The 18,217-nt window shown below is 51.9% G+C and overlaps 8 protein-coding genes across 8 annotated transcripts; 3 read left to right on the top strand and 5 right to left on the bottom strand.

Moving 5' to 3' along the window:
• Nucleotides 1–304: 304 nt before the first annotated feature.
• BDZ99DRAFT_207359 (ClpP/crotonase) lies at nucleotides 305–1,861 on the bottom strand. Its single transcript, XM_033713304.1, has 2 exons — nucleotides 1,476–1,861; nucleotides 305–1,426 (listed from the first exon to the last, which is right to left on the bottom strand). The coding sequence occupies exons 1-2, from the start codon at nucleotides 1,525–1,527 to the stop codon at nucleotides 453–455; spliced, it is 1,026 nt and encodes a 341-aa protein (XP_033569226.1). The 5' UTR covers nucleotides 1,528–1,861; the 3' UTR covers nucleotides 305–452.
• BDZ99DRAFT_483000 (uncharacterized protein) lies at nucleotides 1,630–2,441 on the bottom strand (the record flags this gene model as incomplete). The annotated part of the gene is made up of 4 exons (XM_033722540.1): nucleotides 1,630–1,767; nucleotides 1,837–1,931; nucleotides 1,984–2,364; nucleotides 2,417–2,441. 4 exons carry the CDS (start codon nucleotides 2,439–2,441, stop codon nucleotides 1,630–1,632), a joined length of 639 nt encoding a protein of 212 aa, XP_033569225.1.
• Nucleotides 2,442–2,662: 221 nt separating this feature from the next.
• On the top strand, nucleotides 2,663–5,327 carry BDZ99DRAFT_512554 (uncharacterized protein). Its single transcript, XM_033724642.1, has 3 exons — nucleotides 2,663–2,762; nucleotides 2,816–4,949; nucleotides 4,998–5,327. The coding sequence occupies exons 1-3, from the start codon at nucleotides 2,699–2,701 to the stop codon at nucleotides 5,074–5,076; spliced, it is 2,277 nt and encodes a 758-aa protein (XP_033569224.1). The 5' UTR covers nucleotides 2,663–2,698; the 3' UTR covers nucleotides 5,077–5,327.
• On the bottom strand, nucleotides 5,123–7,079 carry BDZ99DRAFT_551540 (salicylate hydroxylase; the record flags this gene model as incomplete). Its single annotated transcript, XM_033727028.1, has 6 exons — nucleotides 5,123–5,980; nucleotides 6,037–6,158; nucleotides 6,222–6,258; nucleotides 6,312–6,437; nucleotides 6,502–6,751; nucleotides 6,838–7,079. 6 exons carry the CDS (start codon nucleotides 7,077–7,079, stop codon nucleotides 5,399–5,401), a joined length of 1,359 nt encoding a protein of 452 aa, XP_033569223.1. The 3' UTR covers nucleotides 5,123–5,398.
• A 1,214-nt stretch (nucleotides 7,080–8,293) lies between these two features.
• BDZ99DRAFT_455009 (retrograde regulation protein 2) lies at nucleotides 8,294–10,331 on the top strand (the record flags this gene model as incomplete). The annotated part of the gene is made up of 8 exons (XM_033718417.1): nucleotides 8,294–8,530; nucleotides 8,590–8,706; nucleotides 8,761–9,107; nucleotides 9,187–9,463; nucleotides 9,533–9,592; nucleotides 9,640–9,730; nucleotides 9,779–9,901; nucleotides 9,958–10,331. 8 exons carry the CDS (start codon nucleotides 8,294–8,296, stop codon nucleotides 10,329–10,331), a joined length of 1,626 nt encoding a protein of 541 aa, XP_033569222.1.
• Nucleotides 10,332–10,669: 338 nt separating this feature from the next.
• Nucleotides 10,670–12,202, top strand: BDZ99DRAFT_469031 (putative actin-capping protein alpha-2 chain). Its single transcript, XM_033721406.1, has 8 exons — nucleotides 10,670–10,817; nucleotides 10,869–10,887; nucleotides 10,944–11,059; nucleotides 11,119–11,208; nucleotides 11,257–11,309; nucleotides 11,371–11,508; nucleotides 11,571–11,880; nucleotides 11,940–12,202. Exons 1-8 carry the CDS (start codon nucleotides 10,761–10,763, stop codon nucleotides 11,973–11,975), a joined length of 819 nt encoding a protein of 272 aa, XP_033569221.1. The 5' UTR covers nucleotides 10,670–10,760; the 3' UTR covers nucleotides 11,976–12,202.
• A 1,814-nt stretch (nucleotides 12,203–14,016) lies between these two features.
• Nucleotides 14,017–16,092, bottom strand: BDZ99DRAFT_401961 (uncharacterized protein; the record flags this gene model as incomplete). The annotated part of the gene is made up of 2 exons (XM_033716263.1): nucleotides 14,017–14,901; nucleotides 14,953–16,092. 2 exons carry the CDS (start codon nucleotides 16,090–16,092, stop codon nucleotides 14,017–14,019), a joined length of 2,025 nt encoding a protein of 674 aa, XP_033569220.1.
• Nucleotides 16,093–16,412: 320 nt separating this feature from the next.
• On the bottom strand, nucleotides 16,413–17,250 carry BDZ99DRAFT_469029 (uncharacterized protein). The gene has a single exon (XM_033721405.1). It carries the CDS (start codon nucleotides 17,092–17,094, stop codon nucleotides 16,714–16,716), a length of 381 nt encoding a protein of 126 aa, XP_033569219.1. The 5' UTR covers nucleotides 17,095–17,250; the 3' UTR covers nucleotides 16,413–16,713.
• Between the last annotated feature and the right edge of the window lie 967 nt (nucleotides 17,251–18,217).

Genomic DNA, 18,217 nt, shown 5'->3' with positions numbered 1-18,217 from the left:
CATAACTTGGTATATTGTTATTTGACATCATATACTTCGTAATGTCTTTGGCTGTGTTAGCAGCGTGGAAAGGCCAAGTTAGTTGGATTTGGATTATTATATGCCCAAACCTTTCCATTGGGTTTGTTTGAATTTTTGTCCAAGGTCTCGACAGCATATCGGATTTCTTAGGCGATGAATGGTAATCCTACCGTCGTATTGGGCGGGATATTTGTGACTTGTAACCTGGAGAGAGACTTTTCGGGGGTGGAATTCTCAGCGAAGTGAATTTGGAGAAAGAGCAAGGCGAATGCTATGGGTATTCACAGCTTGGAGGCCCCGTAGAAAATACGACCGCTAGAATCTAAAGGGGCCAAACATGAAGGAGGCATGTACTAACGGCGAACCAATCAAATCAATACCGACTTGAACACTATGCAATATGCACGTGCTGGTTATTGCAGATTATAAGCTCACGCAAAGCTAGGCACAATCTTCCCAGCAACCCTCTCCATGACCCGCTGCAGCAACAAGCTCTCATAAACATGTTTTACCCACTCGCATACCACCGGCCGCGTAACTGTCGGGTCAATGATTTCCTCAATCCCAAAATGGTTCGCGGTCCGCACCGGGTTCATCAGTCTTCTATACTCTTCTTCCAAGTCTCTGCACCACTCTTTACGCTTTTCGACGCCTTCTTTCCGCTCGATTTCTTTCAGCTCATAAGAGTGCCCAACCTCGATCCCACCATCAAGTGGTAGACTTCCCCACTCACCACTCGGCCATGCCACTCGCATGCTGGGGTCTCGGGCGTCTAGCATGAGGCCACTCGCAACGCCGTACACACGACGTACGACGACGCTGAAGATGGGCATTGTGGTGCTGCAGTAAGCGAGGCCGAGGGCAACGCCGTGCCGCATAGTAGCCGTGCGTTCGGCCACAGTACCGATGGCGTAGCCCGGGGCATCGACGAATTGGACCAGTGGGAGATTGAAGACATCGAGAAATTTCAAAAGCCGAGTGACCTTTTGTGAGCCAAGTGCGTCGATGGCGCCGGCGTTGACTTCACAGTTCAATGAGACAATACCATCGGGATGCCCATCGAACCTCGCGAGGTCGACGATGGCGGTGGTGGCCCATAAAGGACCTATCTCGAAGAAGCTATCCTCATCGACCACGGTGTTGATGATTTTCCGGGGGTTGTACATTCGCTCTCGCTTGCGGAGAATAATGGAGCGTCGGTCAGGTGACATGCGATCTGTTGGGTCTTCACAGGTTATGACTGGAGGCATTGCTGTACCGCAGTCTGGTAAATAGCTGAGAACGGTCCTGATCTGCTCGAAACAACCTGCTTCGTTTGGTGCAACGTTGTCGATTGTGCCGTCAGTGCAATGCATTGCGGGACCTCCGAGATCGGGAAAGCTTAAGCCTTCTTCGGATGTTGCGCCTTGACAGTGTTAGTAATTGCTACGTGGCTAGTGAATTGTATTGCTCACCAGCGACTACTTGGGGTCCAGCATTGAATAGTGACCCTACGTCGTTCGCCATCACGGAAAAGTGGCAAGCAACCACTCGAGCAGCGCCTAGACCAATCGCTGGACCTACAACAGCACCCAAATTTTATATACCAGCGTTTAATTGCTGAACAACCTAAGTGAATAATGGCAGAGGTGGCACGTATGAGAATCCGGTTGTCCTGATGGTTGTTACAGATCCACCACCCGAAGAGCCGTCCACGAGTTTAACTATCGGAAGCTTGGGGGCTATTGCAAGCTTTTCCATATATATCTAAATAGGGTGTTAGTAGAGCGTAGCTGTTAGACTGGATGTGGCCCTGGATGTCGCAAAACTACGCACGGTCTTCTCCGTCAATGCACCATCAGCATGTCCAGCCCGAATGGAGAAGTCATCAGGCGTGAAGACTATCTTCCGGCCTCGAAGCTTTCCAAATCCTGCTACGGTCAATCTTTGTATCTACACCCCTCAAGACGACGTGAAGTATACCCTGGACATTATTCGACGGCACAAACTCCACAGGCTCTTCCTTCACCCCTCCGAGGTGTTTCCATTTAACAGTGCCACTAACGCTTCCAACCTCCCGGAAACTCCCAGGATCCAACAATTGTTCGACACGTTCCCTCACCCATAGCTTCCCTGCCTGTTTTTGCCGCACGTAGCCTCTATTGTTCGGATCTGGCGTCGCAGCAATCTCCTTCAATGCATCGAGCTGACCGAGGATGTCTGAATAGTCCTTGGGTAGGTCGGATTCCGCACCCTTTCGCCGGCGTTTCTTGGGGGTATTTGGAGAGGTTTGGGATACGTGGGAGGAGACTTGGGCGAGCCGTTCTGCGGCGGTCGCATTGCGAGTCTTTGGCGCGTCGTGGGCTTTGGGTTCCTCGTTGTCATTTCCGCCCGTCGTGGATAGTCGTTTGTATACGTTTCAATGCTAATTGGGGGCTCATCGAGGGGAGCAAGAGCGTGTTTTCACATTGCTGGAGGATGATGGAGGTGGGATGTGAAGCGTGAGGAAGTTGGGGAACCGAGGCATCTTTGAGATGCCTGCCATTTATAATCCACTAGCGAAATTGGGTAAGCTTGGAAGTGATCGCAACCCCGCACCTCAGAAGCATTAGGTCTTAGCTGAATTGAAAGGCCTCAGTACCTACAATATCCTTTTACCCTACTTTGAAGCGCCTGACGTCTCGGTACCGTTAGCAAGATGAAGATATCCAGTACATTTCTTGTGTTGTTGGCGGCCGCGGTTTGCAGGATAGCTGCGAGAGGTATTTCCCTCCCAATAACTTTATTGTCTCTGACGCTAATATGAGTAATGCAGAAGTGCTCCATACCGCCAGCGTCAATTCTGATGGGGGTGACCGTATCTTGACCCCCCAAAACAATCGCGGTGGCTGGGTCAATCCTGAAGACTTGACTCCTATGCCACAGTGCATCGCTCAGCAGGATCAATCCACCTGGCTGAGCACCATGACGAAATGTACCGGCAAACGATGCACCTCACACTTTGGAGTCATCTGCACCCACCACCAATGGCTCACTCAGCTCAGCTGTCTCAGCACTGGATTTTCCCCCGATGTTATCAAAGGTTATCTCCCGTACTGCAGTAGATCAGTACTCGCCAAAGCGCAGTTGTATCGGTGGGTTCGTAGCATTACCGGTCGAACGTGGCTTGTTGATGTCGGCGACGCGAACGAGCTGCAAAATCTGTCCCCCGCCTCCCTGGCCGAAGGGTATGCGGCCGCCAACGTGATTTACAAGGCACCAACATGCTTAACGGGCTCAGTTTCTGCTCTATTAATGGAGCCATTTCAACACGTAATGGCCTCCTGTAGCTTCACAAGCACCACCCGGCATACCGGAAATGCCGCTCGTCCTTGGGAATATAGTGGATCCCTACGGTCCATGGTCTCTCTGGATTTCGAAACTGTCGGTTACGATCTCACCGGGCACAGCGTCGGATATGGCGACTATTTTGATAAAGAATGTTTCTGCGGCGCCTTCACCATAGATCCGAAAAGGGAACCCTGTTCAGGGCCAGGGCAAATAGACTGGACAAAGGAGCGACTATGGATAAATGCCACTTGTGGGTCGACGTCCCTACCCGACAACTGGACAGACCTACTCAAAACCACAGAATTCGCGTATATCCCCATCGAAGACTGGCACTGGCCCACGTGTGTCACAGATATGCCGAAGCAGGTAACCGGACTTACTGATAAATGTGCAACCGATGCGTGTGAGATCGACTCTAGTGGCTACTGCAAAGTCAAGCGCGCAGTAGATAGAGCTTGCTTCTGTCACAACATTAGCTACGATTCCTGCGGAGGTTCATGCCATATTTTCGAGACCCGAATAGACTATGTAAAATGGCTCCACGGTCTTTGTGGCAGTGTGCAGGACTGGCACGGTCTGCCAGATAATTGGCGCCAACTAGCCGCCCTTACCCCCCGCGACATGATTCCATGGCGATGGACTATCAAACCATCCAACAAGTCAGACACCGCCCCCATCACCCGTCTGGGACCTATCGAGGCAACGGAGAAATGTGCCTCGAATGAGTGGAAGCTCGGAAGCTTTGCTCTGGTAAACATAGCTCCTTTTCTTGCCGCATTTCTCAGTCGAAGAACAGGAATCTATCGCATCGCACGCGGCTTTCTATGGCACTCGCATCCGGAGGGTTGGATTTCCACGGGGATTTTAATCGCTGCTCTTCAACTGCTCGCAAACTGGTTCAATGCGTTTCTTGTCCAAAATACCCCTGGTTATGAGGACGTTCCCGTCATTCAATTGATGTTCCTCTGGTGCTCAATGCCTCGGCCTGCTTGGCTACTAGTTTTGTTGATTGGTTTACAACCCTTCGAAGCGATGAATTTCTCCGCAGCCACCTCTTTTTTGTTTGCGGAAATGATCCTCCAGTTTTTATCATCATATTACATGATTCTGACCGTTGATTATGGTCGAGAACACAACTTCTACCTTGGAGATATGGAAAGCTTGGAAAGAGGGGGATCGGCAAAAAATATGTATACTGGGGCACTCATGTGGCTTATTATTATCAGCGTGGCGTTCCTTCTGTCGATGCAGACTATACGTATGAAGGATAGGCTGACTGGATCTGGTAACCTCGATTTACCAAAGTGGCAGAGAAGCAAGCAGACAACATCGAACGTTGCGGAGTGGCCAACAGCCCAGTCGAACGAACATCGCACACGGGCAGGATATGAGTTGCCACATGGGAAAGGCAAGAGTAGGGCCTCAGCAGAAACATCGTTGATGAGGAGCGAGGGAGGAAATTACACAGTGTATGGCACTCTTCCTGTTCAAAATCAAAGTGACTCGGTTTCTCAAAAAGCATTTGCGAAACTACATGCGGTCACGGCCCTAAGCATGCTCCTTCTTTGGATTGCGCAATGGCTCTTTTGGGATGGATTCATTGGTCTTAGTTCCGAAGAGTACGTATTCATGCATATACTCGGCTTATGTTAGCTAACCGGACTTAGTTTCTGTCCCCCTAATCTTGGGATCATCACGGCTGTCTGGATTGCCTTCTTATTGGTAGGCGCTACTATTGGAGCCTAGACTGGGAGGAGTAAATAGGAGTACGATATAATGAATTTCAGGCTGTGAATTAAGACGTCGAATTGGGCAAAAGCGGAGTTAAGGAGGAAGGCCTGATTTCTTTACATCGCTTGGTCAAGGTGTTCCTTTTAAACTTGTCTGAAAGTGAAAAGGGGGTGTACAAGGAGTGATTAGGGGGTGTACCGTTATCCCTCCCCAATGTTTAAGCAGTTTTTATAGCTAAAATATGCATTGTGGAGAGAAGTCAGGGGCTGATCTGTTAAGAAACGTGACCTAGATATAACTTGAGCGTGCTCAAGCGTGACTCTCGCATCAGTAACCCTCACAACTTCGCCTCCACTACCACCCCATCCCCACCTGCCCCCCTAGCCCCCCTTCCCCTTGCTCCTTCCTGCACCTTCCCCAACACCCCCTCAAACGCCGCCTCAACATCATGCTCCGTCAACCACACCGGATCCTCCCTTTCTTTAAACCTAGCTCTAAAAGCCCCATCCCCCTCCCCCACCCCCGTCCGCCAAACCCCCTCCAACCGCTTCCTCGCCTCCCCATGTCCCTGATGCACAGTCCTGAGCACGCGATCCGCCTGCGGGCGGCGCGTTGCCTCGTACAAGCCCAGCGCCAGACTGATCTGCTCTCTCGTTACCACGCTCTCTTCTGCAGTCGGGGTGGTGAGAGGGACTACAGGGATGGTAGCTCGTAGCGCGAGAAACAGCGCGTAAGCGTCATCGATAGCAAGCGACGCACCGGCCGCGAAGGCGCCGCCGTGCGTGTGGGCCGCGTCACCGAGCAGCACGACGCGGGCGGCGGCGAAGGACCAGTGCGGGAGGGCGGCGCCGGCGATGTTGGCGTAGCGGCGCAGGTGGGGGATGATGGCGATGATGGCGCGGGGGGTGGGGTGGAAGTCCTGGGGAGATGTAAGGGGAGGTAAGGGGAAAGGGGAGAGGGGGAAGGGCGACGCACTTTGAAGGCTTCGTGGAGGATTTCTGGGTCTGCGGGGGCGTTCCAGACGATGTCTTGGAAGGGGGCGGTGGGGTCGAGCTGGTTGATGGGGAAGGAGGCTGTTATGGCGTATTCGTCGTTGCCTAGGGGTGTTTTCGTTAGTGGAGTTCTGATGGTTGGGATGGGGAGGCGGGTGTTGGTCTTACCGATGCGGGTTCCGAAGAGCCAGGCTGTTGGGCCGGTCTATTAAAGGGGTCAGTGACTTGTGGGTTTGAAAAGGAGGGCCTTGGAAGTACCCAATGTATTGAGTCTTGCGGTAGATCCTTGATATCAGAAACTAAAGAGTACGGAAATGTTGATCTGAAGATGGCTTCCCCGGTCCAGCTTAATTCATGGTTGGTGACGAAGGCCTTCCTGACTCTCTGACATACGAATAGGAGATCAGTAGAACTCCTAGTGTTTGACTCGAGAGGAAGACAACAGTACCGATTTGATCCCATCAGCACCAACGACCAGATCGGGCGTGATTGACGTCCCATCCTCAAATGAAACGGTCACTTTCTCGTCATCCGCGATGACAGATACAACCCTCTTGCTAAGATGCAGAATATCCGCCGGCAGTTTCTTAAGCAGCGCCTTCTGTAACTTCGCGCGATGCACCCGCGCAAAATGATGGCGCCGATCCTGGACGTTATGGTACTGATCTGTACTCAATATCTCACCCGTCTGCCAATGCCTAGAATACACAAACACACCACAGAATCAGTTTACCACCATCCATATAGTCCACCCTCATTCTAAAAAGCTCTCATTCTATCATACCTGAAAATCATGGGAATCCCACTCGGATTCCGCCATCCCACCGCATCAGTCAACACGTCGTCGACGCTCAGCTTCTCCAGCGTGCGTAGCCCGTTCGGCGCCAAACCAACTACAGCGCCGATCTCGCGGAATGAAGAGGCCTGCTCATAGATCTGGACGCGGAGGGCAGGGTGTTGGCGCAGTGCTATTGCGGCTGTGAGGCCGCCGACGCCGCCGCCGATGATCGCGATGTCGAGGGTCATGGCTGAAGTAGCAAAAATCTTCTTCTATTACTATAAACGAGAAATATCGGTTCTTGAAAGTGAAAAGCGTTCAACAGCAGCGACGCTCCTATGCCCGATGAGAATAATAGAAAAATAGCGCGATATATACCAACGACGTCCCACCCCGGGGACAATGCCGTAGAAGAAACGCCGACGCGGAGATCGGCATCTCATAAAATGGGTCTTCTTGAGCGGACTGGAGTTTAGGCATGATGCTGCGTTGCGAATTCGCAGGGGCAGGAGGTTATCGTGATGGCTCACTTTGCCCAGGCGTTGCGTGCTTCATGGGACAGGGAGCTAGGCGTTCACACGACTTATATCCGAGCTTCGCGTGATAGTGTTAGTCCACTTATGGTTAGCCAAAGCTGGCGACTACACTACAACCGCGTGCGCTTATCTACTTATTGTTTGATACGTCCTTCCAAAGATGGGGTAGTCTATTAACAGCAGATTATTAGAGCTTCTCGCATGGCTCATGTACTGAGTATCGGATGGGACCAGCTCCTCAGATTTATGCTAAGTCGTATATCGTGGTTTAAGAGAATTGGTACTAATTGACCAATCTGCCGGGACAGCTTGAGAGGCTGTATGAATGCTTCCAGTCCATCGGGGTTCCCGAACCCTGGTCATGGGAACGAAGGAGACGCTAATGTAATCATGCAACACTGGCATAGGTGGAAATGGCGACATTGATTAGAGTTGATTCAATCGTTAGTAGGCTCGTTTGTCTTCCATGCGTGAAACCGGCAGTCCTCTGCATTCCATACTAGGGCATAGAATTGATGAAGTCTAACTATTGGAAGATCTTTGGCCGATACTGAATTCGGGCTCGATGATCTTGGATGGGCTAGCATCCAAGGGTGACGGAATGGAATAGCACTTACTTGCTACTCATGTACACTCAAGGTGTTCTTTCCGAGTCAAGCTAGATATTCGGGTAAAGTTTTCGAGTCATGTACCCACTGGTACTCTTTTTTATCTTGACCTCTCAATCTAGAGGCATACTAGGGCCCACTACACGCCTCGAGGGCGCAGAATGGCGACATGTTTTCCGGTTATGAACCCCGGAACAGCTTACCGACGCAAACGGAAAATAATAAGCATAAAGCCCTCCACACCTATCCCTAGAAATGACCTTTTAAGAAGCTGTACATGCAGGTAGTTTGAACTGTCAAGATTTATACGATTGAATCATGGCGGCCTCCATCTCAAGTTCTGCGTCTCATATCACTATCGAGCCTCCGAAGAACGCGGGAGTGGAAGTAACCACGGCGCCTACTCCGTCGCCAGCAGACAAAAATGAGAATGGATCGTCGACCTACAGAGCGGACTTCCTCAGTACCTTTACACCGGAAGAAGAGAAGAAAATAATGCGCAAAGTTGACTATCACATTCTGATGCTATTCGGACTCATTTATATGGTCAAGCAGGTAAGTTCTCCTTCCAAAAAGTACCGCACGAGCTTGAAACCCAACCAACTTACATATAGATCGACGTAAACAATGCCTCAGCCGTCAAAGTCATGGCCGTCGGAAAGCCGACCAACATCCTCAAACAACTCCACATGACTGCCGATCAGTACAACTGGGTCCAATCAATCTACTACGTTAGTCCCTCTCCCAACAAATCTTTGTAACACTTTCCTTAACCCCATGAACAGATCTCCTACATCATTTTCGAGCTGCCCTCCAACTTGCTTCTTAAGCGCATGACGCCCCGAGTCTTCCAGACCCGCATATGCTTCGGCTGGGGAGCAATCCTTGCATGCCATGCCGCAGTCACCAACCGTCAAGGCCTGTACGCCGTGCGCTTCTTCCTCGGCGTCGCGGAAGCTGGACTGTTCCCAGCACTCATGACGCACCTGTGTTCGTGGTACCGCGGGGACGAAATGGGGAAGCCAATCATGTGGCTCTTTGGTATTTTCAACCTCGCGGGTGTCCTAGGCTCGTTGTTGGTGTACGGGATCTCTTACTTGGACGGAAAGCATGGGCTAAGTTCCTGGCAGTGGTAAGTTCTCATGCCCTATTTTCGAACTATTCTGTGGAGGTAGCAATGAGAAGAAGAAACGCGTACTGACACGGTGTAGGACCTTCATCATTGAAGGCGTCCTGACCATGGGCTTCGCAGGTGTCGTCTACTGCCTGTATCCCGACTATCCGCGCTCTGAACGCACCTCCAAGTGGCTCACACCCCGAGAGCAAGAATTCGTCGAACTTCGGCTGACGGAGAACGCACCTCTGACGTCGGACAAGGCTTTCTCGGCCAAGGAGTCCATCGAGACGTTGAAAGACCCGCGACTATGGGCATTCATGTTTACGCAGGTTTGTATGAACACTGGTGGTTTCGGACTCAGCTGGTTCCTGGTAAGTGCGACCTACGTGGATTCTTCTGTAGACTCCTTGAAAATTCAGTGCTAACGGTATTGTCCATAGCCGACTATCATAACGAACCTGGGATTTGTTGGCCTTCCGAGGAATCTGCTGCTCATTATCGTAGGTATAGACCCTTCTCCAAAGTGCTCAGAGCTAACTCGATATAGCCAACTGCTGCTGGAGCGATTTTCGCCATCATCTTCGCTGCGTATATCCTGAAGAAAGCCTGGATACCAAGGCCCCTCTTCACTCTTTCCAGTGCGTTCCATTTCTAGTCGTTCTTCAACAAAGCTGACGATCTCCTAGTCATATTCTTGGAAACCGGTTGCTTCGCCATCTTCCTGGGTACTCGTGCACGCGGTGGCATATATGCTGCCTGCGTCCTAGGGACAATGTTTTCCGCCGCCGAAGCAATCCCTTTTTGGGCTTGTAAGCTCATCCTCCCAAGAAAACCTTAACCTAAGTTTTCTAATTCTGTCTCGTAGGGCGCACATCCTCTCTCAAGGGAACAACCGGTACCGCGTTCGCCTTCGGCCTTCAGTCCGGCATCGGCCAATTAGGCGGTGTGATCGGGCCCCAGATCTTCCGGCAAAAGTACAAAGCCGATGGCTACAAAGTGTCCTACGGGATCTGCTTAGCGGCCATCGCGGCTGGGTTCTTTGGGGGCTGCTGGTGTTGGTACATAACACGTAATCTTGAGACGGATGTGAGGAGAGTTAGGAAGAATAGGATCAGGGCTGCGAAGGAGGGAGAGTTGTATGTGAAAGATGATGTGAAGGCTTTTGAAGAGAGGGAGTTTTATAAGAGAGGAGTACGTGGGGCAGAAGGGAGGGACGCGGACTTGGTTGCTGAAGTGTAGAGAAAGTACATAGAATTTGTGGAGAGACTATGAAGGAGATCGTATGGGAAGAGTGAAACGTCGTCGACGCGTATTTCCAAAATCAGATGAGATGTACAGTTCTAAACGCGTGAGAGAGAATTCAAGTGTTTCTGATTGACCAATCTTGTTGCCATTCGGGGTAGTCCAGAATATCTGAAATGTAGAACCAATGGGGAGCAAGAGTGCACACATTCACGTCGCGTTTCTGTTCAAATCATCGTGTGAAATGAACATAGAGGGAGATGTGGAGGATCACCGCCCGCAAGGCTGAAGGCCTCCCCGCGCCAAGCCATTCTGAATCCACCACAACCCGCATCGTCAACTTCAAGTCTCTACAACAACCACTAAATATACCTCCGAAACCAGGGCGCTCTCTTTTCCGCCTAGGCTCGCCCTCGTACCTCCGCCATGGCATCAAACTCTGCCGCCCTCGCCTCCTTCGTGGAGAGCACCCCGCCAGGAGAGGTAAGCCATTCCCCACCCCCAATGAAGCACAGAATACTGACGGGCTTCCAGCTACAAGATGTAACTAAGGGTACAAAAATTATAACTCCGAATACCATCGTTCTCGTGCCTGAACATTGTGCGCAGCAATCAAGTCCATACTCGCCGACGACCCCTCCGTGCTGCAGTCGCTGGCTCCCGCGTTCGAGAAATACAATGAGGAACAATTCACGACGGTGAAGCTACCTGGAGGAAGCGAGGAGGTACGACGCAACATTCTAAGACGTAGAGGTAGATATTAGAAGCTGATGAAGAGGACCAGGTCATCGTCAGCTCACACAACTCACTCGGCGGAGGACGATACTACGACGTTGCCAACCAAAGCTCGTTTGCGTTCGACCATGCTACACAGGTACCTTACCCTAGTGTACCTACCAGTGATGTAGCTAATGATGTTCAGAGAGCATCTGCAGTCCAATCCCACGTCCTCGAGGGCTCACAATCCGATCTAGTGTGAGAAACCGACCCACCCCGCCATCCAAGAGACAGCGTTAGGCTGACGCTCTCAACACAGCAAATCTCTCCTCAAATCCCTCTACCAACACACACTAGAGCACTACCCCAAGTCCTCCCTAGGCGTCTATCCCATCGAGAACGACTCCGCCATCGCTGTCGTGACCGTTGCGAACAAATACAGCCCCAACAACTTCTGGTACATCCCCCCTCCCTAAAACCACTTCCCTCTTCGAACAAGCTAACCCTTTCTCACCACAGGAATGGTCGCTGGCGCTCCCACTACATCATCTCCCCCTCCGCCTCCACCCTCACCGGCCTCCTCCGCGTCGACGTTCACTACTACGAAGACGGCAACGTGCGCTTGAAGACCAGCAAGCCCGTCTCCGTCACCCTCTCTTCTACCTCCACGACCGAGATCTCGCGACAGATTGCGCTGGCGGAGAAGAAGTATCAGGAGGATTTGAACCGTGCGTTTGGGAGCTTGAGTGAGGGCGCGTTTAAGGCGCTTAGGAGGCAGTTGCCGATTACGAGGCAGAAGCTGGAGTGGGATAAGATTAGTGGGTATCGGGTGAGTTTGGGATTCTTCACCATGTTTGGATGGCGTGAGAGATGCTAACGGTCGCGTAGTTGGGGCAGGATATCGGAGGTGGGAGGTCGAGATGAGAAGCCTTGGTGCCTGTGGAGAGCGGGGGATATGGAGAGGTGGTGCATAGTGGTCTTACAGCTAGCGAGACTATATTGACGAAGCACTTGCATCTCATTAGGAGCGATAGAAAGAGGCAGTCACGTGCCAGATTTTTCTACGGCTTTAGCAAGAGATAACTAAAAAAGAGTAGCATCTAACACTACATATCGAGAGCAGTACAGCGAAACGATATTGATCACAGCCAACACCGCCTTGTCCGCCGTACCACGCTCAGCCCTTAACACTATTTACTTCCCAGAACCTGAAGTTGATCATCATCACTGCCCTTCCATCTTCCCCACCAAGCACCCACCGAGACCATGCTTGCCTTGTGTTGCAATCCTTCGCACCACCCACCCATCATAACCGACATGAGCAACCGGTTTGATCGTCCACTCCTCCGCCCACCCACCACATGGTCGGGTCGAGTTGGTCTTTTGAACCTGCCATAGGACGTCACAATGCGACAGTTCATCTCCCAAGACACCGCTCATGAATCCCCATCGACATGTCGAGCTTGACGAGTTTAAACACCAACCATCAACAGCACGAGCGTACCGTGTTGATGTCTTGCTCTACCCCGGCCCTCCAAGCCCCATGCATTGCTTCTAGGATATATTTTACTCTATTGCGAGCCGCCATCTTGCCAGGTCGATCTTGTTCCTTCTTCTCCTGGTTTAGGGAAGGAAGGAGGGGGTTTATATATCTGTGAGCGAGGAGAGGGCACGGGAGCATCACGCGATTTATAGGAGCTCACGTGGGAGACTGGAGATGAAACAGTCCATGAGACTAGTATGTTCTCCCGATAATGATTTCCCAGAAACGACAAAACGATTAACTTGAGCCGAATAGAACTAATGGTGCTGGTTATCCAACAGCCATTATATCCTATCCACACACCACCACCCCCCTTACAAACCCCATAATAATTAAAAGCCTAGGGTTAGCGATGCTAATTATCACCAGCCCTCTCGTAACCTCCCTCCCGCACCCGGACCCATCGGCCTCTCAAGCGCCGCAGTTTTGTTCTCGAAGAGTGCCTTTTTTTTTTTTCATCCCCCTCTCCGCCCACCAGCCATGTATCCCACCGGAGCGCCTGGTTTGATCCCCTTCTCCACTTCCCCACCACATAGCATGGCCGGCTCGGTGCTTTTGCACGCCAGCCTCCCATCAACCATGGTTTTGCAACAGTTGATCCTCCAGAACACCACTCATCGCACCATTCGTTCATCTGAGGTGCTACCTCCTATGCCCCCAAACTCCATGCATAGCCGCATGGGAAGTTTTGACTCCATGGAAGGCTTCGTGGCGCGATGTTGATGTTGCTCCTCCCTTGACTTCCTTGTCTAGATCCAGGGAGGGGAGAAGGAGGAGGATTTATATATTAGCTGCGAGAAGGGGCGCACGGGTGTATCACGGGAGGTCATAGGAGCTCACGTGGGAGAACACCATGAAGGCGGTCTGAAAACTAGAATATTCTCTCCGCGACCCCTAACGTAGGTGACGGGGTTATTACGGTGGAGGTAGTTATTACGGTTCCAAACATCAAGAAAAAGCCTGGCAGGTGCACTGATTCCGAATGCATGTAAAAGCTTAGACCACCGTAATAACCCCATCACCTACGTTATTCATTAAGATTATAAAAAAATCGGCCTTCAATGTGAAGTAACGAGCCCTTCAAATCCGACGAGGCGGACACGGACGAGGAGAAGAAATCACGCTCTTGCTCAGGCTCGGAGAGTGCGAAAACGACAGTTCGGAATGAAATAGCTTGGAATTAATAAGAACAAGCTTGATGTGTATCCTACACTATCGTATTCGCTCACCGAAGCCGGACAGGCCAAGGCTACATAGCCCAAAATGCTATCCAGGCATTTCAATCCTGTCTCTCAGAACCCAGAATAGTATCCAGGTATCCAGATATCCCAAACGCCTCGCTCGCTAGATGCTGCCCAAGGGTATTAAACAAGAACTACGACATAAAACCCGCAAGGACCTCAAGACATAGAGTTGCCCGCCTTACTCGATACTCATCTTCATCAACCCATCGTTCGTATCCGTCATCCCCTGCAGCCCAATCCGCTTCGGCCCGAGATTCGGCGTCGCGCTCGCCAAACTGCCCCCGCTGTTCGACCGCTCCCCAGCCGCGTGCCCAGTACCAGCTCCAGCTCCCGTTCCGGTGCCGGTCACCGAGCCCTCGCGGCTGGGCTTCTGCGCCGTACCCCAGATGCTGCTGTCGCGCTGGCTTGGGCTCTGGGAGAGGATGGGGGAGTTGTGGACGCTGAAGCTGGGCGAGACGGCGCGGCGCTTGATCGAGTTCATATCTAGATCGTCGTCGCGGCGGCGCTTGTTCGACTTCTTGAGGCCGTCGGCGGCGGTGGGGGGGACGAGGGGTTGCGGGGTTGAGGAGCGGTCTTTGCCGGACTGTTGGCCTCCGGCGATGCTGGTGGATGGCAGAGAGGTGGATGCTGATGAAACGGAAGGCGAGTCCATGTTGATGTCGTCGCTGACAGCAGAGGAGCTCGCGCGGGGGAAGAAGGGTGGCGGTGGGGTTTGCGCTTGCGACTGGGGCTCGAAGTTGCTCCAGAAATTGCGGTTGGAGGAGTTGGTTGGGAGGCCGACGTTGAAAGCGCCGAAGAGGCCTTTGGTGGCTATTGTGGAGGAGTTGTCCAGATTCATGTCGCCCTCGCTGCCTTCTTCCGGGACGCCTTCTAGGGGCCCATCGAGGCCAGGGACTGCGGGAAGGAGATTTGGAGAAGATGGTGTGGAATGGAGGCGGTCGTATTCTGCATCGCTTTCGCGCACCTGGCGGATTATTTCTGCTTCGCGTCGGACTTCGCTGTCGATGGGGGCGCTTTCTTCGCCGAGTTCGGCTCGGATACGGCCGAATTGCCTCGTCTTTGGCTGTAAATAAGTCAGTATTTTGCGATATAGTGAAGTAGGAGAGAGGCCCACTAGTAGGTTGCCTCTCCTCGTGACTGCTCGTCGTACCACACCTGGGGTAGAAGGTGCTGTAGGGCCAACCCCCTCGTCCCCACTGTCATTCCCAGACGATATGTGTAGGTCGTTGGTGAACATAGATAAGCTCTCCCGTCGCGACCCCGCATTCCGAATGACGGCTTCCCTCGCAAAGTATCCGTTGCCTTCGAAGGCCTTTCCGTTCGGCGGTGAAGCCGGTCCCGGGCTTGCCATCGAGCTGTGTCCGCTTGCGCTGCTAGAGCTCTTCCTACTTCTCCCCTTTCGCAACCTCGCCCGTTGTATGCTCAGAAATGTCGGTGCGCCGCCAGGTGAAAAGAGGTTCGAGGTCCAGGTGCTTCCAGGGCTCGGTGCAGATATGCTTCCAAAAGGTGTACCGGAGTTAGTCGATTTGAGGACGTGCGGGGTCATGAGCATAGGATCGTCGTTGTCATCGGGGTCCATTGGGTCGTCGTCGGAGTCGCTGCTAGAAGATTCTGAACCCAGCATGTTAATGCTTCCGACAGAGCTGGAAGCTGCGGTCCTGTCGCCATTGCCAGTCGAGCTCCAAATAGAAATCGCGTGCATGTTTGGTGAATCCATCACGAGTGAATTGGAGCGCCGATTCCGTGATGGTATCATCATGCCTTTCTGGGTAATTGTTGGTGAAGAGTCGGGCGAGGATTGTTCGGCCAGGGTGGAGTGATGTAAGTTCGTGCAAGCGCGTGAGAATTCAGCGCCTCGTGATCGACGCGGCAGGACTGATGCGGGTGATGCGTAAGTGTTTCTAGCGTCGAGCTGAGGTGAAAGCGGTACGCGGTTGGCAAAGCTGGCTGGACTGTGCATGCCTGAGTCGCGCGTGGGCATTTGCAAGGACAGGCCTCTAGAGAGAAAATCTGGCCTCCTGGGAGTTTTGGGACTGGAAATGATGGTGTGATCATCTTTTGAAGAGCGCGCAGGTTCGCGGAACTTGGGAGATGGGGAGAGTTGCGGCGTCGAATCTGACAATGAACGAGCTTTGGACGGCGATTTGGTGGGTGTTCGTATAATGAAGTCTGAAACGGAAGGAGCATCTTTGCCATTGTCACCAGTGACAGCGGTTTGAGAAGACCTTTGGCTGGCTAGCTGGCTTCCTATCATGGCTTCTATGGAAGGGGGAGGGAACAGAGGGTCTGAAGCGGTCGAAAAAGGGTCGGGTATCTCCATTGCGGTGGTCAAGTAGGAGAAGAGTAATGCATAGTCTCGTACAGAGGCCGGGAGATGGGTATGAGCATTTCAAAGTAAGTTCAAGAGGTATTACGGTCCAGTGATGGGTCCCAGAAGCACTGCAGTGAGGTCCAAAAGTATACGCACGGCCCTAGAACGCGGGGTTACTTTAAGCCGCAAGCACCACGTGACAAAGGGGATTTTGGTGAAGTCATAAATGTTTGCATTATAGGCTAGGCAGCCTCAGCGGATCCCTATGGGTATCAGTCTCTCAGACCCTCTAGAATCTCCATATACGTCCCGCTAAAATACTGAGGAGAAGCGACGATCGATAAGCCTTTGGCACGTGACTATGGATAGAATGTGTTGATAAAATGCGTCATAGGCGGAGCCTTGACAGAATGTTAGAACAAAGAGCAAAATGCGCTGCAGAGATCGCAGGTGAAAAGAAATGGAACAGGCAAACTACTCCTCCACATGGTCTCGCGAGCTGCAGATGATCCGGTCGTAAATGAGAGAGTAGGTCTCAGAGAGAGAAATGTGGAAGACAATTCATCAGGCGCAGATAATGCCCTGAACATGTTCAATATCGTCCCAAGTTGCCTCCCAAATGTTCAATATAGTGAGTGCCCATTTCTTGCCGTCCTTCTTCATCTTACCGATGCATCTGCACATTTTCGCGGCACCATCGTGCAAGAACCTGCCGCTGTCATAATCCCACAAATCAGAGTCCTTCCAGAGCTCATAGGAGCCTTCAAGGAAGGGTGGGTGGGTGTGAAAAAGGTCGGCGAACACAAAGTGCTGTTTGATGCCATCTTCGCGCCAGGACGACGACACTCGGGCATACAACTCGATGATTACCGTCTTACCAGAGCGAACAGCGTTGCAGCCCAAGTTGAATGCCTCACCAATACGAAAGCATGTGCATAGCCGCATATCAGCAGAGAGTCCGATGATCGGTGAGCGATCGCGAACTTGGTCCGGAAATGGTGGTCTGACGATAGGTTGACGGGCAACCTTTGATGTGTCTTCAGTGCCTTGGACAGTGGAATGCACAGAAAGGCTTGTGGATGCTCTATGCCTCTTCGTGGATGTGATCAGGGAGTCTTCAAGGTCTCGTCCAGGCAAATGTTGGGCAAGGTCTGTGGACCCCGTTCGTCCTGTCGTCTCTTGAAAGGAATGGCTAGATGGGTCAGCAGCCGTCAGTCCGGATACGTCGTCCTCCAAGTCATCTATGGCAAAGAACTGCTCGTCCTCTAGGAACATCCAGTCCTCCAGGTTTGTTTCATCTCGTCCAGTCTCCTCGTCTTGATGCATGGAAGAGTTCCCGCCCTTGACCATACTTGATGCATCTGGCACCGTGTGGCCGAGTGGCTCGGAATAAGTCTGTACTAGCTGTAAGAGGTCAGTGTCACTGAGCCCGTCGTCTATCATATCGAAGTCATCAATAGATTGATTCATATCTTCGTCATTCGCCGTCAGAGGATTCGCTGTTGTAAATGCAGCTTGACAGATATTGTCAGTCTTCGATGGTGATTGCAGGTCGACTTGCTGTAACTCGGCGAGCTCCTCAGTTGTCAGGTCGTCAAAGGGATCGTGATCGGACTCTAAAACAGGTACATGGACAAATGTGTCATCGTCATCCCCGCAATCGGTGCAGGTAGTGATGAAGGGGGTTTTCGTGTGAGAAGCATTAGAATTGTCTAAAGTGAACTGAGTAGAATTTGACGGTTTGCTGCTCGCGTCCGTGTCAAAGACCAGCTTAGGATACGAAGTTGAATTGTCTCTATGTGTATATCCATCATCTCCCATGTTGTCATCGTGCCGAGCGTCTGAGGTAAGCACAACGTCGCAACCAAGCTCTTCTAGCAGTTCGTCGAAATCTGAACATATAGTTTGGTCGTTAGTCGGTACGCTTTCGTTCTGCAGCTGGGCGTCCGTGGGACTCTCCACTGGAGCTTCCACTGCTTGGAACTTGAAAGAATTGATTTTGCTCCTGGTGACATCGGATAAGAGGACATGATTGCTCGATGCACTCCGCGTAATGGTGTCGACTGAG

Source organism: Mytilinidion resinicola, assembly GCF_010093595.1.
Source record: "Mytilinidion resinicola strain CBS 304.34 unplaced genomic scaffold BDZ99scaffold_33, whole genome shotgun sequence".
Lineage (NCBI taxonomy): Eukaryota > Fungi > Ascomycota > Dothideomycetes > Mytilinidiales > Mytilinidiaceae > Mytilinidion > Mytilinidion resinicola.
The sequence above is the reverse complement of the archived record's forward strand: the minus strand, read 5'-3'. Positions and strand labels throughout refer to the sequence as shown.

What these genes read in the sequence shown, in the direction of transcription:
- BDZ99DRAFT_207359 (XM_033713304.1), bottom strand. Translation starts at nt 1,527, where the DNA reads ATGGCGAACGACGTAGGGTCACTATTCAATGCTGGACCCCAAGTAGTC. An exon ending in TGGACCCCAAGTAGTCGCTG is followed by an intron (nt 1,427 to 1,475) that starts GTGAGCAATACA and finishes AACACTGTCAAG; the next exon opens with GCGCAACATCCGAAGAAGGC.
- BDZ99DRAFT_469031 (XM_033721406.1), top strand. Translation starts at nt 10,761, where the DNA reads ATGGCATCAAACTCTGCCGCCCTCGCCTCCTTCGTGGAGAGCACCCCG. An exon ending in GGCTCACAATCCGATCTAGT is followed by an intron (nt 11,310 to 11,370) that starts GTGAGAAACCGA and finishes CTCTCAACACAG; the next exon opens with CAAATCTCTCCTCAAATCCC. An exon ending in ATAAGATTAGTGGGTATCGG is followed by an intron (nt 11,881 to 11,939) that starts GTGAGTTTGGGA and finishes ACGGTCGCGTAG; the next exon opens with TTGGGGCAGGATATCGGAGG.
- BDZ99DRAFT_512554 (XM_033724642.1), top strand. Translation starts at nt 2,699, where the DNA reads ATGAAGATATCCAGTACATTTCTTGTGTTGTTGGCGGCCGCGGTTTGC. An exon ending in TTGCAGGATAGCTGCGAGAG is followed by an intron (nt 2,763 to 2,815) that starts GTATTTCCCTCC and finishes TGAGTAATGCAG; the next exon opens with AAGTGCTCCATACCGCCAGC. An exon ending in ATTGGTCTTAGTTCCGAAGA is followed by an intron (nt 4,950 to 4,997) that starts GTACGTATTCAT and finishes AACCGGACTTAG; the next exon opens with TTTCTGTCCCCCTAATCTTG.
- BDZ99DRAFT_469029 (XM_033721405.1), bottom strand. Translation starts at nt 17,094, where the DNA reads ATGCGGCTATGCACATGCTTTCGTATTGGTGAGGCATTCAACTTGGGC.